The 16,406-nt window shown below is 46.3% G+C and overlaps 1 protein-coding gene across 1 annotated transcript; it reads right to left on the bottom strand.

Moving 5' to 3' along the window:
* Window positions 1–1,567: 1,567 nt before the first annotated feature.
* Window positions 1,568–16,342, bottom strand: LOC133477502 (leucine-rich repeat LGI family member 2-like). The gene is made up of 8 exons (XM_061772317.1): window positions 15,942–16,342; window positions 15,644–15,715; window positions 15,154–15,225; window positions 9,966–10,037; window positions 9,786–9,857; window positions 9,402–9,571; window positions 2,977–3,141; window positions 1,568–2,416 (listed from the first exon to the last, which is right to left on the bottom strand). The coding sequence occupies exons 1-8, from the start codon at window positions 16,166–16,168 to the stop codon at window positions 1,581–1,583; spliced, it is 1,686 nt and encodes a 561-aa protein (XP_061628301.1). The 5' UTR covers window positions 16,169–16,342; the 3' UTR covers window positions 1,568–1,580.
* Between the last annotated feature and the right edge of the window lie 64 nt (window positions 16,343–16,406).

Below are 16,406 nucleotides of genomic sequence, written 5' to 3'. Positions count from 1 at the left end.
AGCCACACAACCACTCCATCCACAGGATCCCCCGAGGAACACGGTCCAACACCTGCTCCAAGTCCACAAAGCACTTGTTAGACTGGTTGGGTGAACTCCCATGCACCATCGAGGACCGTGCTTAGGGTGTAGTGCGGGTCCACTTTTCCACAGCTAGGCTGAACACCAGACTGTTCCTCCTGAATCTGGGATTCGACTTCCAGACCGACCCTCCTCCCCAGAACCCCTGAACAGGCCTTACCAGGAAGACTGAGGAGTGTAATAGTGTAATAGTGGGAAGGCATTCTCCGGTCCCCCTTCTTCAAAAAGGCAATCACCACCCCGGTCTGCCAATCCAGAGGCACTGTCCCCGATTTCCACACAATGTTGCAAAGGTGTGTCAACGAGGACAGCCCTACAACATCCAGAGCCTTCAGAAACTCCAGGCAGATCTCATCCACCTCCAGGGCCCTGCCACCAAGAAGTTTTTTAATGACCTCAGTGACCTCAATCTCAGAGATACAATAGCCCGAGTACCCAGACTCTGCTTCCTCATGGGAAGGTGTGTCAGTTGAATTGAGGAGATCTTCGAAGTATTCGGCCCACCGACTCACAACGTCCTGAATTGAGGTCAGCACCACCCCATCTCCACCAGACACAGTGTTTGTGGTGCACTGCTTCCCCCTCCTGAGATGTTGGATGCTGGGCCAGAATTTCCTCCAAGCCGTCCGGGAGTCGTTTTTCATGGCCTCACCAAACTCCTCCCACGTTCGTTTTTTTTTTGCCTTTTGGAATATTGATAAAGACAGACAAGAAAAACACAGCAAGATGAATTGTGGTTATATGTTCTTTAATACACGGCGAAAGGATTTGATTAATATTTTCAAGAAATAAATGCATACCGTTAACATTGTTAATACATTCAACAGATACATGTAATCGTTAAGGATACACACCTTTATTGGTCAAGTAAGATGAGGTTGTCTCAAATAAACCACATAACAGTACTGCAGTCTGTAACTAAAGAAAAAATACAAAAAAGGGACAACAAGAAGCATTTCAATACCAGCATAGACTTGTGTTTTGCATTTTGCATAGGTCAATATATGTTGTGCATTGAGCTTTACATGGTTAATATTGAACTCATACATTCCGCTGCTCTGTGGGAGAGTAAGACAACATGCCCATCATGCACATCAAGTCACCAGTGTTACAAGACGAGTCCATACCAGCAAAGTATACAGATGCACTACAGTTTATGAATCTGTCAAAGTGCAAAAATGTCTTTTCAGTGTCTTTCGTTCTTGGCTTAGCTTGGCATAATAGAGTTACAATAAAAGCTGACATCTATAGACATTACTGTACAATGAGCACAGTCATACAGTGCATAAATCCAGAGCAGCTTATTATATTGCATTGACAGTCGTACACTGATGCAAGGAGCCAACCAGCTCGTCAGAAGCAATTAGAAGTTCAGTTTCTGGTTGTGGAATTCTTGAGGACACTTGCCATAGTACAGAAATAATAAGTTTTATGTTTCTCAAAGAGTTTTCTAGTCTCACATTTACTATTGGCTTGAGACACAAAGTGGGTATGTTGCCTTATAAGCTTAAATCTACCACAATATGCTCAAAGACCATCGATTTGCCCTTAAAGCTGGAGGAGAAGATGAAATTCCTGCGGTCGGTGGTGACTGCAGTAAAGGACCGTGGAGATTGCACATAGAAGTCCTTGAACTTGTGGAAGGTTTTGCTCTCTGTGTCCCAGAGGTAAATTTGAGTAAAGGAGTAATCACTGCCTAGAGCGAGGTAGTGTCTGTCCATGAAGGAGAAAGGCTGGAGGACCATCGCCCCCCGAGAAGGAAGAGCCTGCATCTCTGTGAACTGCTTAGTGGTCCATTTGAGTATTTTTGAGTCACCGATGTAGCAGGTCATGGCCAGATATAATTCATTTTCAACTCGGAAAGCTTTGACCGCCACCACGTCCTCAGCATTCGGGAATTCACTGTGAACCGTGAACTTTAAGATGCTTTTGTTCCACAAGTAGATGACGGGTGATTGAGAGCGGCTCGCTAAAATGAGGTAGAACTTCCCGTCCATTTCAACATACTCAGCATCTGTATCGCGGAACCATTCATGGAGGAACTGATAGGTATAGAACCCAGTTTGGTTCTGGTCTGGTTGGTCGGTCCACTTGTAAAGAGTAGACAAGCCCGCTTTGGAGCTATCTACTATCACAAAGTACCACTCGCCATCCATGCGGAAAACCTCAATGTCATTTGGTTTGGAGATGTTGAGGACCTCAATGGATTGAAACTTGGTGAACTTGTTGTGCTGATCATCAAACTTGTAAACATGGGAACCCCCGAAGAGCTGCGTGACAATGATCAAGACATGTTCGTCGAGCAGAACTGACGTGCACCCAACGACAGACTTCCCTGTGGAGCGAAATGGTCTGTTAGCAGCAGTACAACACAGCATAGTGAGTCCCAACCACTGGTCAGTGGTTCATTAGTCTTCCTTTAGAGATCATAAGGTGCGCCACGAGAAATTATTATATTTTACTTAATTGTTCTGAAAATGTATTTACAGTATGTACTACAAATAATGTATCTTTGTTCATCTGTGTATGCCAGAGACGTATAGTGACAGGCAGAACAATTGACTGCTCTTCCACTACATGGATGAAGGTCCAATTTACCCACATACAGAATCCACCGTTGCCATTGATGTGTAATGTGTGAATGTAAATGTGTGATTAAACTGAAACACGATATTTATTTATATGTCCATACCTTTTGTGACATTTTTGTTTGGTGCTGTGACATGATATGTTTCCAATCTAAAATACAGTGATGTATGCAACGAAGCTCAATAAAGATTGGGAAACACTGACATAGCATATTCAAGAGTCTGTGCTTTCAAAAACATGGAAAGAAGTGTGTTACATTACATACGTTTTCTTTTTCATAATTTCTTAAAATGGATGCGGTCCAACCTGTTATGTTGTCAAATTTTCTGAAATTCATTTCAATGTGATCCCACTCCATGACCACACAGCTGTTAGAGTTGGGTACAGCCAAGGCCACATAGATGTCTTCCTTAAAGGAGAAGATGTTTGCCGAGATTGACTGAATGGGAATGGACTGGTGACGCACAAAGTCTGTGGACGGATATAGACACAAAAAGACAGAAAAGTACAGATTCGCTAATGATGTGAAAGAGTTTAAATTCTTAAAACCATCAATCGCGCAATCTTTTCTTTGTCAGTATAGTAACTTTTTTTAAACTGAAAATAGCTACACAAAATGCTTCACATAACAGGTAGTAAAAGAAAAAAAAATCATAGCAAAGTAAGACTAATGTATAAAAAGATATATAAGGACGACTAAATAAATCAATAATAATAAAAATACTATAATGAATAGTGTGATTTTTCAATAAAAGACAAAGCCCTGCGATTGGCTGGCAGCCAGTCCATGGTTTATCCCGGCTTTCGCCCATTCAGTTGGGACTGGCTCCTGCTCACCAGCAACCCTAGTGAGGATAAGCGATATAGCAAATTGATAGATGGATGGACACTAAAAGATAAATTATATAAATAAGATCATAACACCATCCCCAATAAAATGTACACAATAAATAAAAAAATACCAACATATAAAAGATCATGTAAAAATGTAGTGTAATGAATATCCTTATTATGTTCTGAATACTGTGGATACTGATACTCTGTAAAGAGTGACACAACATACAGTACAGCTAAGTCAGCGATATAAGAGAGTGCTAACCCATGTAACATTTTATGAGTAAGTAACAGGACGTAAAACTGCATGTCAAGTAGACCAGGAGCCAATGCAAGTTGGCCAGCGTTTTGTACTAACTGCAGGCTTTTAAAATTAGACATGAGAAGACCAGAAACTAGCACTTTACAATAGTCGAGGTGAGACATAACAGATGCGTGGACTATGATCTCTGCGTCACTAGCGGATAGGATGGGCCGTATCTTAGCAATGTTGCAAGCTGAAAAAAAATGCAGTTTTGGTAATATTCTTAATGTTCTTTTGAAAGGAGAGAGTTGAGTCAAATATAACTCCAACATTTTTTTGCTCACTCACTTTGTGTCATGGTCCTTTTGTCCAATCTCAGAATGGTGTCCTTAAACAAGTGGCTATGTTTAGCAGGGCCAGTAATCAACACCTGAGTTTTCTCAGGGTTAAAGAGCAAAATGTTACAGGACCTCCACTGTTTAATCTCAGCAAGACACACCTCCAGATTAAAGCAATCGCGTGGTTTTATTTGTTTTAAAGGCATGTATAGCTAAGTATAACGGTGAAAGCTAATCTTAAATCTTTGAGATATCGCCAAGCGGCAGCGTATTTATTACTGAAAAAAGAAGGCTGAGTACCGATCTCTGCGGGACTCCACAAGTGACATCATAATGCTCAGAGGTCACGTTACCATGAATTACATGCTGCGTCCTACCCGAGAGATAGGATATAAACCAAGAAAGTGCTGGGCCTGTAATACCAATATGTCTGTTGACGCGATCTAGTAGTATATTGTTTTATTCAACGGTATCAAAGGCAGCGCTGAGTTTGAGTAATAATAGTATTGATGAGGTGTTGCAATCCATTGCTAGTAGATCATTCGTCAATTTTGCAAGGGCCTTTACAGTAGAGTGGTCTGCCTTGAATCCAGACTGAAGAAGTTCAAATAGATTGCTAGAGGCCTTGTAATTGTAAAGATGTTGTACTACAGTTTTTTTCAAGATTTTTTTTCAATAAATGGGAGATTTGACACTGGCCTATAATGGCAAAGACTCTCAAGTGGTAAGTTTGGGTCATTTGAGTAAGTGTCGTATAATGTCTTGAAACCTGCAGGGACAACGCCGATTGATGAATTTATAGTTAAGATTGAAGGTCATAAGATTAAAAACAGCTCTTTAACGAGTTTCCCAGGGAGAGGGTCAATCAAGCATTTTGTCTGTTTTGCCGCACTAACGAGTTTTTTAAGTCTGTCAAGGGATACTTCCTCAAAATTAGAGAAAAGCCAGACGGGTATGCGCAATGGTGCCCATATTAGTCTCAGTGATGGAAGAATTCAGATGGGTTGGAGGCACAGTGTCCTTAATCTCATTCCTAATTTGCAAAATTTTGGGAGGAGGAGGTGGGTGGAATGATTAGCAAATCATGTTGAATCATTAATTAATTAATTGAATACACTACAAAGACAAGATAAAAAGATGTTGCTTGGATGGCAGCATATGTTTCTCCAAAACCTGTATGTACCTTTCAGCATTAATGGCATAAATTACCCACGCCTTTGGCACTAACACAGCCCCATACCATCACAGCTGCTGGCTTTTGATGCATGCCGCCTGAGGGATCGAAGGTCACGGGCATGTTGGTTTTTGGCCTTGCCGCTTGCATGCAGTGTTTTCTCCAGATTCTCTGAACTTTTTGATGATATTATGGACCGTAGATGATGAAATCCTTAAATTCCTTGCAATTGTACGTTGAGGAACATTGTCCTTAAACTGTGGGACTATTTTCTCACGCACTTGTTCACAAAGAGGTGAACCTCGCCCCATCTTTGCTTGTGAATGACTGAGCAATTCAGGGAAGCTCCTGTTATACCCAATCATGGCACCCACCTGTTCCCAATTAGCCTGTTCACCTGTGGGATGTTCCAAACAGGTGTTTGATGAGCATTCCTCAACTTTCTCAGTCGTTTTTGCCACCTGTCCCAGCTTTTTTGGAATGTGTTACAGCCATAAAACTCTAGGTTAATGATTATTTGCTAAAAACAATAAAGTTTATCAGTTTGAACATTAAATATCTTGTCTTTGCAGTGTATTAAATTAAATATAGGTTGAACATGATTTGCAAATCATTCTGTTTTTATTTATGTTTAACACCAACGTCCCAACTTCATTGGAATTTGGTTGTAATATAAGAATTGATAAAATAAAATATTTTGTTAATATATTCAGGGCGGCACGAGAGACGACGGGATAGCGCATCTGCCTCACAGTTTTGAGCGAGCCGGAGCCTATCCCACCTATCATCGGGCAGGAGGCGGGGTACACCCTGAACTGGTTGCCAGCCAATCGCAGGGCACATACAAACAAACAACCATTTGCACTCACATTCACACCTACGGGCAATTTTAGAGTCGTCAATTAACCTACCATGCATGTTTTTGGGATGTGGGAGGGAACCGGAGTGCCCGGAGAAAACCCGCGCAGGCGGGGCCGGGGATTGAATCCCGGTCCTCAGAACTGTGTGAGGCAGACACTCTAACCAGTCGCCCACCATGCTGCACTGAACAGGATAAGTAGTAAAGAAAATACTGTTGATTTCAATGCGTGAACCCCCGCCTATTTGCAGTTTGTTTGTCACAAAATAAAAAAAATTTGTGCTCTTCCTGAAACACCTTAAGATGCCACAAGATGGCGCAGAGGCACTGGCTAATAGGAAATTACTAATTTGTGTCAAGGAACGACCTTGAAAAGGGATACAAGAATGTCACACAGAAATGTAATGTAATGTGACCTAATCATATCTTCTCATCTTAGACTCCTGTGCATGCCATAGGGTCACTTGCATGTACTTGAAGCCCTATCCTTCTGGCTCCGGATTTACGGTGCAGGCCTCTGGGGATGCTGTACCTGTTTCCCCCTCCTCCTCTTGGGTTGGGTTTTGTCCGTGTTGCCCACCTGCGGAGGCCGGTCCTGGGGCTGCTCTAGGTCTCTGGGTGCCGTGGAGATGCCCGCTGGCCCCACTCCAGGGGCCTCATCCTGGTCTCCGAGTGGGGAGCTGGGGGCTGTGCTGCTCCACCCCGGGCCTGTGTCCTCCTCCTCCCACTCCTCCTCTGGGTGGCTGGCTTTGGGGCACCTCGGTGGGGCCGGTGGACCACCCTGGGGCCCTCGCTGTGGGTGGTGGCCCGTCCACTGGGCCGCTTTCAGGTTGGCTCCTGGGCCCGACCCCGCCTTTTGGCTGGGTTGGATCCAGGTGAAGCAATTATAGGCCACTTCTGAAGGTTATTGTGCATGCGAGACAGGACAACTGGTTGCAATCAAACGAAAGATGAATGCGGCCAAGTACAGGGATAACCTGGACGAAAACCTTCTCCAGAGTGCTCAGGACCTCAGACTGGGCCGAAGATTAACCTTCCAACAAAACAATGAGCCCAAGCACACAGCTAAAACAACAAAGGAGTGGCTTCAGAACAACTCTGTGGCTGTTCTTGAATGGCTCAGTCAGAGGCCTGACTTAAACCCCATTAAGCATCTCTGGAGAGACCTGAAAATGGCTGTCCACCAAAGTTCATCATCCAACCTTACAGAACTGGAGATCTGCAAGGAGGAATGGCAGAGGATCCCCAAATCCAGGTGTGAAAAACTTGTTGCATCATTCCCAAAAAGACTCATGGCTGTATTAGCTCAAAAGGGTGCTTCTACTAAATACTGAGCAAAGGGTCTGAATACTTATGGCTTTGTGATATTTCAGTTTTTCTTTTTTTAATAAATCTGCAAAAATTTTATATATTTTTTGTCAATATGGGGTGCTGTGTGTACATTAATGAGGGGGGAAATGAACTTAAATAATTTTAGCAAATGTCTGCAATATAACAAAGACTGAAAATTTTAAGGGGGTCTGAATACTTTCCGTATCCACTTTATGTGCCCTGCGATTGACTGGCGACCAGTTCAGACTGGGTCCCGCCTCTTGCCCAAAGATAGCTGGAATAGACTCCAGCACGCCCACAATCCTACTGATGAGAAAATGGATGGATGGCTGGGCATTGCCCAGTGACCGTCTCGCCTCACACCCCAATTTTAGTACATGACACCCTACCACACACGATCACGGTCGGTACAGGGACAGTGGTTGCCAGTCGGGGACCTGGTAACCATAGTAATAGGGTGGGTGGTGGGTATTCACGTCTCTTGGCTGGATTCCTGTGGCCCAACCCCAACCCCCCACCACCTTTGGGTCCGTGCCTTCCTCTCCCCTCTCGCCATCGCCTATCATTGAGGGCTGTGTCCTTTGGGGGCTGTGATCTTTTCAGGTTGCAGCTGGTTCCTGCGTTGGGCCCTCTTGGTGGTTGAGGCCCCCGTCCTCTCCGGGGGTGGCGAGTTGGTGGCATCGGTGGGCCATGCTGGCTGGGGGGAGGGAGGGGATTGGGCGTGGGCGTGGGAGGTGGCGGTCCGGTCTGTGGAGATTTGGTTGGGCTGGGGGACCCCCCCCTGGGGAGTGGTTGGCCTCCCACTGGCTGGGTCCTCCACGGGATGGGCTCTCTGTCTTGGCCCCTCACTTGCGGGTGAGTGCCGGCTTAGCAACTCCGTCCACCAGTTGACTGACATGCATTGTGATATGGTGTTCACTCACTAATAAGTTCCATAGACACACTACAGCCTTGAATCGCTTATGCTGGGACAACTAACAATAACACAAGTTGTATTACGGTATGAACTCAGGTTCTTACAGGTGTTTCGACACTATAAAAGCATCCCACCGCAACACTCATCAGTTGCACTGCCTTGCTCATTTCCTACATCCTGTCCTCCTCTGCTCTTTTCTATTCATCTTGTCCTATTGGTTAGTTGTTGCATGTCCTCACTGAGTGTTCCCCCCCTCCCCCATCCACAAATAACTTTGTACCTTTTAACTTTGTAAAATTACTTGAACTATTGTTCTGCTGGCGGCATGGTGGGCGACTGATTAGAGCGTCAGCCTCACAGTTCTGAGGACCGGGGTTCAATCCCCGGGCCTGCCTGTGTGGAATTTGCATGTTCTCCCCGTACCTGTGTGGGTTTTCTCCGGGCACTCTGTTTTCCTCCCACATCCCAAAAACATGCATTAATTGGAGACTCTAAATTGCCCGTAGGTGTGACTGTGAGTGCGAATGGTTGTTTGTTTGTATGTGCCCTGCGATTGGCTGGCAACCAGTTCAGGGTGTACCCCGCCTCCTGCCCGATGATAGCTGGGATAGGCTCCAGCACGCCCGCGACCCTAGTGAGGAGAAGCGGCTCAGAAAATGGATGGATGGATGGATATTGTTTTGCTGTGGTTCGCACCCCTATTCTCCCATGTGCATTCTGTCCTTCGGTTTATCCCCCTTTTCTGTCCGGCAGCATTTTCAATAAACATCAGAATAATTAAATAATAAATAAATAAACAGAGGAAGTATTTCAAACACCCCTGTCGCAGAGCAAAACTGCTCCAGCACAAAGAAGAGCAAATCTATTGTAATACAGTAAGCATAGACTCTTTGAGGTAGCGACCTGTGCAGGGTAAGGTCATGGTAAATTATTAAATAGTTTCATTGATTATTTGCACGCTTTCTCTCCACACAAGGCATCTTTAGCTCAGTTGGCAACATTGCAATGACTGCTTTGGGTTCATTTCTGTTTACCTGTAGACATGCACTGGCCTGGTGTGATGGGAAGGTCATTGAGACACTTGCCCTTCATGTCACTGGGGCCTGCACAGAAGATGTCTGACACTGTGGCGTTTGTATTTTTCAGCCACGTCATCAGCCACTTGTTCTCACAGCTGCACTGGAAAGCGTTACCTCGCAGATCTCTATCATCGGACATGGAGAACAAAACAAATAATGTGTTATAACTGCAGAAAAAAACAGGAATTAAGATTTGCGTTTAACATTTGTTTGGGATACTGTAATGCTGTCGAACACAAAACATAGCCTGACTCAGCTGAAGTAGAAGTGCAGTAATGGAACGCAAAGACACACACACACTGCATACGCACACACTGCATACACAAAGTGCTAACTCACAGTTCCAGCAATGAATCCATGTCAAAAAACAAGTCTCTTGGCAGGAACCTCATCTTGTTATTGGCAAGGGATCTAAACATTAGATCAAAAGCTAAATCAGTACACATTGTTGTATAACTCATAAGTTATAGTTTGTGATTTATAATTGGTTGCATACACATGTGGAGCTACTTGTCTTACAAGTGAGTTAGATCTCGTAGCCCACGGAAGGCCTTTTTGGCAATGGTTTCAATTTTATTCCCTTCAATGAACCTGTTAAACAAACCGCACAATGGATAAATAGGTGGACTATATATAGCTATATACACACAGCGGCACGGTGGTTGACTGGTTAGCACATCCGCCTCACAGTTCTGAAAACCCCCGTGTGTGGGTTTTCTCCGGGTACTCCGGTTTCCTCCCACACCCCAAAAACATGCGCGGTAGGTTGATTGATGACTCTAAATGGCTCGTAAGTGTGAATATGAGTGCGAATGGTTGTTTGTTTATATGTGCCCTGCGATTGGCTGGCGACCAGTTCAGGGTGTACCCCGTCTCTCGCCGACAATAGCTGGGATAAACTCCAGCACGCCCGCGATCCTTGTGAGGACAAGTGGTATGGCCACTTTGATTGCCAGTTTGATTGTTGTCTCCCTTATGGGTTCATGTCACAGCGGTTTCATTAGTCTGCTGACTCTATTCCTGTAAATCTGCACAGTTAATTAATATATTCTCATGTTGATATCATAGTTTTCCCTGGAAACGGGTCACTGGGGAACCCCTTCCCATGGGCTCACTACCTGTGGGAGGGGCCATAGGGGTCTGGTGCAATGTGAGCTGGGTGGTGGCCAAAGGCAGGGACCTTTGTGTTCCGATCCCCGGCTACAGAAGCTGGCTCTAGGGACGTGGAAGGTCACCTCCTGGCGGGGAAGGAGTCCGAGCTGGTGTGCGAGGTCGAGAAGTTCCGACTATATATAGTCGGGCTCGCCTCCACACACGGCTTGGGCTCTGGTACCCGTCCTCTTGAGAGGGTTTGGACTCTCTTCCACTCTGGAGTTGCCCACGGTTGAAGTGGCTGGGGAGAGGGAAGTCTGGGCTTCCCTATTCAAGCTACTGCCCCCGTGACCCGACCACGGATAACCGGAAGAAAATGGATGGATGAATATCACAGTTAGCTTTCTAATTGGTGTTAGAACCCTTAGCATCTATTTATGTAAAAGTTGTTAGCCTTAGTTCGCATATGTTGTTGTATCTCTACAGGGCTCCTTCATCGTTGTCATTAAAAGAATGGAACTTGCCATTGAGGAGTGCATTTCTTCATGACAGAGCCATGGTTGTCGTCGAATGCTGTGTTCTTGGCTGCGCCTTGTGTCTGAGGCCCTTGCCATCGGTCTGTTGACAAATCATGGATTTATTCATCAGACCCCGCCTGCCCAGGCACTGGCCCAAGCCCAGACTTTTCAAGGCCCGAAGCTCGATCTACCCAGGGTGGACATTGGCATATCAATAGAGGAATGGAATGTGTTTACCCGTCACTGGGATGTCTTCCACACTGGCTCTGGCATAGGAGATGCCCAGGCCCCCTTCCAGCTATTTCAGTGAGCTGGGCCGATCTAGGAGACAGCCCGTTGAAAGCCAATCCCAATGCTGCTTCCGGACCCTTGCCGGATCTCATAACCGCCATGCGTTCGCTTGCTGTCATTCCAGTGGTCACTTGCATCCTGCGCACCGAGCTGCTTCAGTTGCATCAGAGACGTGATGAAGCATTCCATGCCTTCTCTCCCAGGGTGCGAGGAAAAGCTGAAACATGTGCCTACAATGCAGTTTGTGAGTGGGGCAGGAATGTGGACTATACCGACAACATTATCCGTGATGTCTTGATCAACGGCATTTATGACTCTGACATTACGTCGCGAAACACTGGGAATATCTGATGTCGTATGTCAACCAGTGAACGATGTGATTGCACTCGTCAAAAATAAAGAGATGGCTCGTAACGCTCTCCCATCGCCCACCCTGTCTGCATTGTCTTCATTTCATCGCCAAAAGACAACTCCACGGACGGGCGCTGCCCGGCGGACCAGGCCAAGCTAGCGTCATGTACGGACTGCAAGCATTTCTTCAAGGTCTTCACAGAGGGGTCTCGTGCATGGAACACCAAGCCTCACCAAGTTTTGCAGTGACTGCAATAGGGCAGAAGCGACAGTCAATAGGCCACCATAGAGACCCTATTTCCCAGATTTCATCAATCCAATCTGGGGCCCACCCGGGCACATGTCATAGGGACCAGCGCCATTCCCCTATGAAACAGAATGGGGTCCACGGACACTTGCCCATCTGACTCGAGCACCACATCTTTTCAAAGGGTGAGTGGCGACGCGCCGAGAGACCACCCGCGTGTGTCAGTCGTCATCTCAATTGACCAGCTGTTCGAATGGGGTTCTGGCACCAGTGGCCGTGGTTCTATCAGAGGGTCGAGGATATCCGCCATTGCAGACACTGCCACATAATCAAACCTTTGGTCTCTGGAGGGGTTCCTTGCCTGTGAGTACCGACACCCTGTCATTCTCAACCTCTCTGCTGCCAATCGCTCCCCCATAGCCATTGAAGGGGCTTTCTTCGATAGGCTCTCGACCTGCTGCTCCATGATATATGTGAACCACGTCAGTTCGAGCAATGTACCTCTCCTACGAGTCATTGCTCGACCTTGGCCTCTTGACTAGGGACTTTCCGTCTGGTGTCAGCAGGGTGGGACTCTGGACACACAGAACATGGCCTCAACCTTCAATGCTACGTGGTTCACCAACAGCAGCTGCAAGGGTCCATATAGTCCCCATGACGCACAGTGCTCATGTCCCCGGCAAATGGCCCCTCCACCACGCCCTGCGGAGTTGCCATTCCCTTGAACACCGGATAATAACAGTCAGATGAACTGGTGACTTGGTGTCATCGTATGGTAGTCACTCGTAAACATGACAGCTCCCCCCGCACGACAGTGGACCTCTCACCTCTCAACAAGTTCTGCAAATGTGAGACTTCCGCTACTGAATCCCCGTTCCACCTTGCACGTCGTATCCCGAAGAACACCACGAAGACCGTCACAGATGCCTGGAATGGCTACCACAGTGTACCCCTTCGCGAATCAGATCATCATCTGACTACTTTTATCACGCCGTTCGGCCGCTGGCGTTACACCAGGGCACCAGAAGGTTTCCTGTCGCCTGGGGATGGCTATAACCGCCGTTTTGATGCTGTCTTCTCTGACTTTGAGTGCAAAGAATGTTGTGTAGATGACACTGTCCACTATGACACTGACCTATAGCAGCACTGGTGGAGGACCATCGATTTCCTTACCTGTGTTGTCCGGTCAGGCATTGTCTTGAATGCAGACAGGTGTGTCGACTTTGCTGGATTCAGGGTTTTGGACAATGCCAAAGAACTACACCCGAAGTTCTGGGAAGCCATAAGAGACTTTCCCACCCTGACGTCCACGACGGACATTAGAAGCTGGTTCGGCTTCGTCAACCAGGTGGCCAACTACGCCCAGTTGCGCGACACGATGGTGCCATTCATACCGTTCCTCAGCCCGCGCTGCAAGTTTTCATGGTCTTCCGAAGTGGAGGTGGCCCTCCAGGAATCCAAACAGGCCATTGTGGGGCCAGCCGTGAGGGCGTAGAAATCTATGACATGCAGAAACTTACCTGCCTCCGCCCTGGCTGGTCCAGGCGTGGATTGGTTACTTCCTTCTCCAACAACTTTGTGACTGCATCTCTGGCTTGCCAGATTGTTGCCCAAGAGGTTGGAGAATCACCCTCACTGGTTCTCGTTTCCTGTCTTTGGCGGAACAACGCTATGCTGCCATCGATTGTGTGGCCCTGGGTGTGGCTTGGGGCCTTGAGCAGACACGATATTTCACGCAAGGATGTGACACCCTCGTTGTGGTTACAGACAATAAACCTCTCGTAAATATCTTTGGTGACTGTACGCTGGATGAGATTATGAATTCTCACCTGTTAAGACTCAAACAACGTACCCTTCTGTGGCGCTTGGACATTGTGCACCTGCCTGGCAAGACCAACCTCGTCACTGATGCCACCTCGAGGCATCCTTCTCCCTCTGGCTCAGCGAATGGTCTCTCGAATGGTCACGTAGTGTGCCTGATGCCGTGGAGTCGGCTCTTATAGCTTCCATCCGTGATGATGCACAGGAACTCGGAGCGGTCTCATGGGTGGAGGATTGACGCTAATGACCCTGCCTGTCGCCGGTCTGTGAGTCCATCTACGCGCAGGATGACGTCCTGCTATACCACGACCATGTCGTGGTCCCTCCATCCGAGAATGAGTCCTTCAGCACCTCCATGCTGCCCACCAGGGTATTTTGGCAATGGAGCAGCGCACCCGTGCCATAGTCTACTGGCCTGGTCGAAGGACATACATGCCACCAGGTATCGATGTGCTCACTGTGACTGTAATGATCCGTCACAGGCGGCCCCCTGTTGTCCTCACCACCGTCCACCCGGTTCAAGGCGGTTGCAGACTTCTTCGACTACGGCGGCCACCATTACTTGGTTGTCGGAGACCGGCTCTCGGTGGTGGTGGAGTCACTGGGTCACAATCAGTATCGTATCAGCGTCGATGGTTGAGGACACCTGACTTTGCGCAACCGACGATTCCTTTACGCCTTCATGCCGACCACCCCCTATGCCCGACGGCAGCTGACCTTTGATATTTGCACATTCAATTAATACTTTTTATACTGTCTATACTATATTTTATTTAGCTTTTATATTGATGTTATTTTCTTTCGCAGCACTGCTGGCCCTTGAGTACCGTAATTTCAATCCTCTGTATGTGTTACGCATATTGAAAAATTGTATGTATGTATGTCTTTTTGCACCTCCCTTTCTTCATGTGGTCAATACGTTTTCCCTGTGTCATTTCACATTATTCCATCCATCCATCCATCCATTTTCTGTACCGCTGATCCTCACTAGGGTCACAGGCGTACTGGAGCCTATCCCAGCTACCTTCGGGCGAGAGGTGGGGTACATCCTGAACTGGTCGCCAGCCAATCGCAGGGCACATATAAACAAACAACCATTCACACTCCCATTCACACCTACGGGCAATTTTCAGTCTTCAATCAACCGACCAAGCATGTTCTTGGAATGTGGGAGGAAACCGAAGCACCCAGAGAAAACCCACGCAGGGACGGGGAGAGCATGCAAACTCCACACAAGTGAGGCCGGGATTTGAACCCTGGTCCTCAGAACTGTGAGGCAGGTGTGCTAACCAGTCTTCCACCGTGCCGCCACATTATTACATACAACTTAATTTCTAATCTTATTTGTTCTACACAGTATGTTCATGTGCTAGTTTAAATTACTTACAAATATTCCAAATGTGGAAGACCGTAGAAAGCATCATCTTGAATTGTAGTCAAAGAGTTTGCATTTAAAAGCCTGCGAAAAAGGGGAGTGAGTGTTACATTGTATACCGACTACAGACACAAAATTAGGTACACTTCCATAATTTACTAAAATCCAATCCTCATAATTTGGCTCTTAAAAAAACATAATAATGCTAATGCTTGGTTGGAGAGGTTGATAACAAGATGGTTATTGTGGTACTAGTTTTCAGTATTGTAGAACTACACTTACTACACTTCATTATACGTTGAGCTCTGTCTAATATTTTGGTTACATTTAAGCTCAGTATGATGACTACAATGTAAATCTCATAACAGAGCATTTAGTACCTTAAAAAAAAAGAAGTCATTTTGATACAGCTCTTCTATAGGCTCAAGATTGTGCGAGTTTATCCAGAAAATTGTAGGTCAACAATAATCGGTGAACAGTGTCAGCTCACAAATGCACTTACAGGAGGTGCAGAGAAGGCATGAGTGAAAACATTCCCTCTGGAATTTCTGCAATGGAGCCGTTTACGATGCTCCTGGTGGAGAAACAAAACTCACATTGGGACACTTGAACCCCCAAAGGGAACCAGTAACACTGGAGCTATGGAGGATATATGTCTTTTATTTATTATTATTTTTATGTGATGGGGGAAACATGCAAGTAAGAATTTGATAGCATGTTTACCTTTTTTTTTATATCAACTATACGCATGACATTAAAAGTCCTGAATCTGGATCTAGTACTGTAGACATGTTACTTACAGCGAGTTGATGTCACTAGGCACGGTGCGCGGGACGTGCGTGGTGCCAACACACATGATGGTCTCCTTCGTGCACGAACATCCTGAAGGACATTTAAAATTCTTTTTCCATTTGTTGGCGCTGCAAATACACAGCAGCGCAAAGAAGAAGACCAGAAGCCGATGCATGATGGACGCCCCTACTGTCGTTGTTGTGAGGAGGAAAAATATGCGCGAGGTTTGCGACATCCAGAATGCAGCAGTAGAGGACACTCCTGTCCTGACACCGACTGACACGCGGCTGCGCCCGGCTCACAAGAACAACGTTGATCATGCTGCCAGCTCTAGTATGGGCTTTTTAAAAATGGATATTGGCTTAAACTACAGGACATATTAACTGGAGTTCTACTACATCTTCTTTCTCTCTCTCTTTTAAATCTAATTCATTGTACAACAGCTATACATACCACAGACAAAAACATGTAGG

Source organism: Phyllopteryx taeniolatus, chromosome 4, assembly GCF_024500385.1.
Source record: "Phyllopteryx taeniolatus isolate TA_2022b chromosome 4, UOR_Ptae_1.2, whole genome shotgun sequence".
NCBI lineage: Eukaryota > Metazoa > Chordata > Actinopteri > Syngnathiformes > Syngnathidae > Phyllopteryx > Phyllopteryx taeniolatus.
Note: the sequence above shows the minus strand (reverse complement) of the source record. Positions and strands in the feature narration are given on the sequence as shown.

Excerpts from the sequence above, each read along its gene's own strand:
- LOC133477502 (XM_061772317.1), bottom strand. The coding sequence starts at position 16,168 with ATGTCGCAAACCTCGCGCATATTTTTCCTCCTCACAACAACGACAGTA. Across the intron at positions 10,038-15,153 it reads CTTCCACATTTGGAATATTT|GTTCATTGAAGGGAATAAAA; the intron begins GTAAGTAATTTA and ends TTTGTTTAACAG. Across the intron at positions 3,142-9,401 it reads AGGCCAGTGCATGTCTACAG|ACTTTGTGCGTCACCAGTCC; the intron begins GTAAACAGAAAT and ends ATCCGTCCACAG.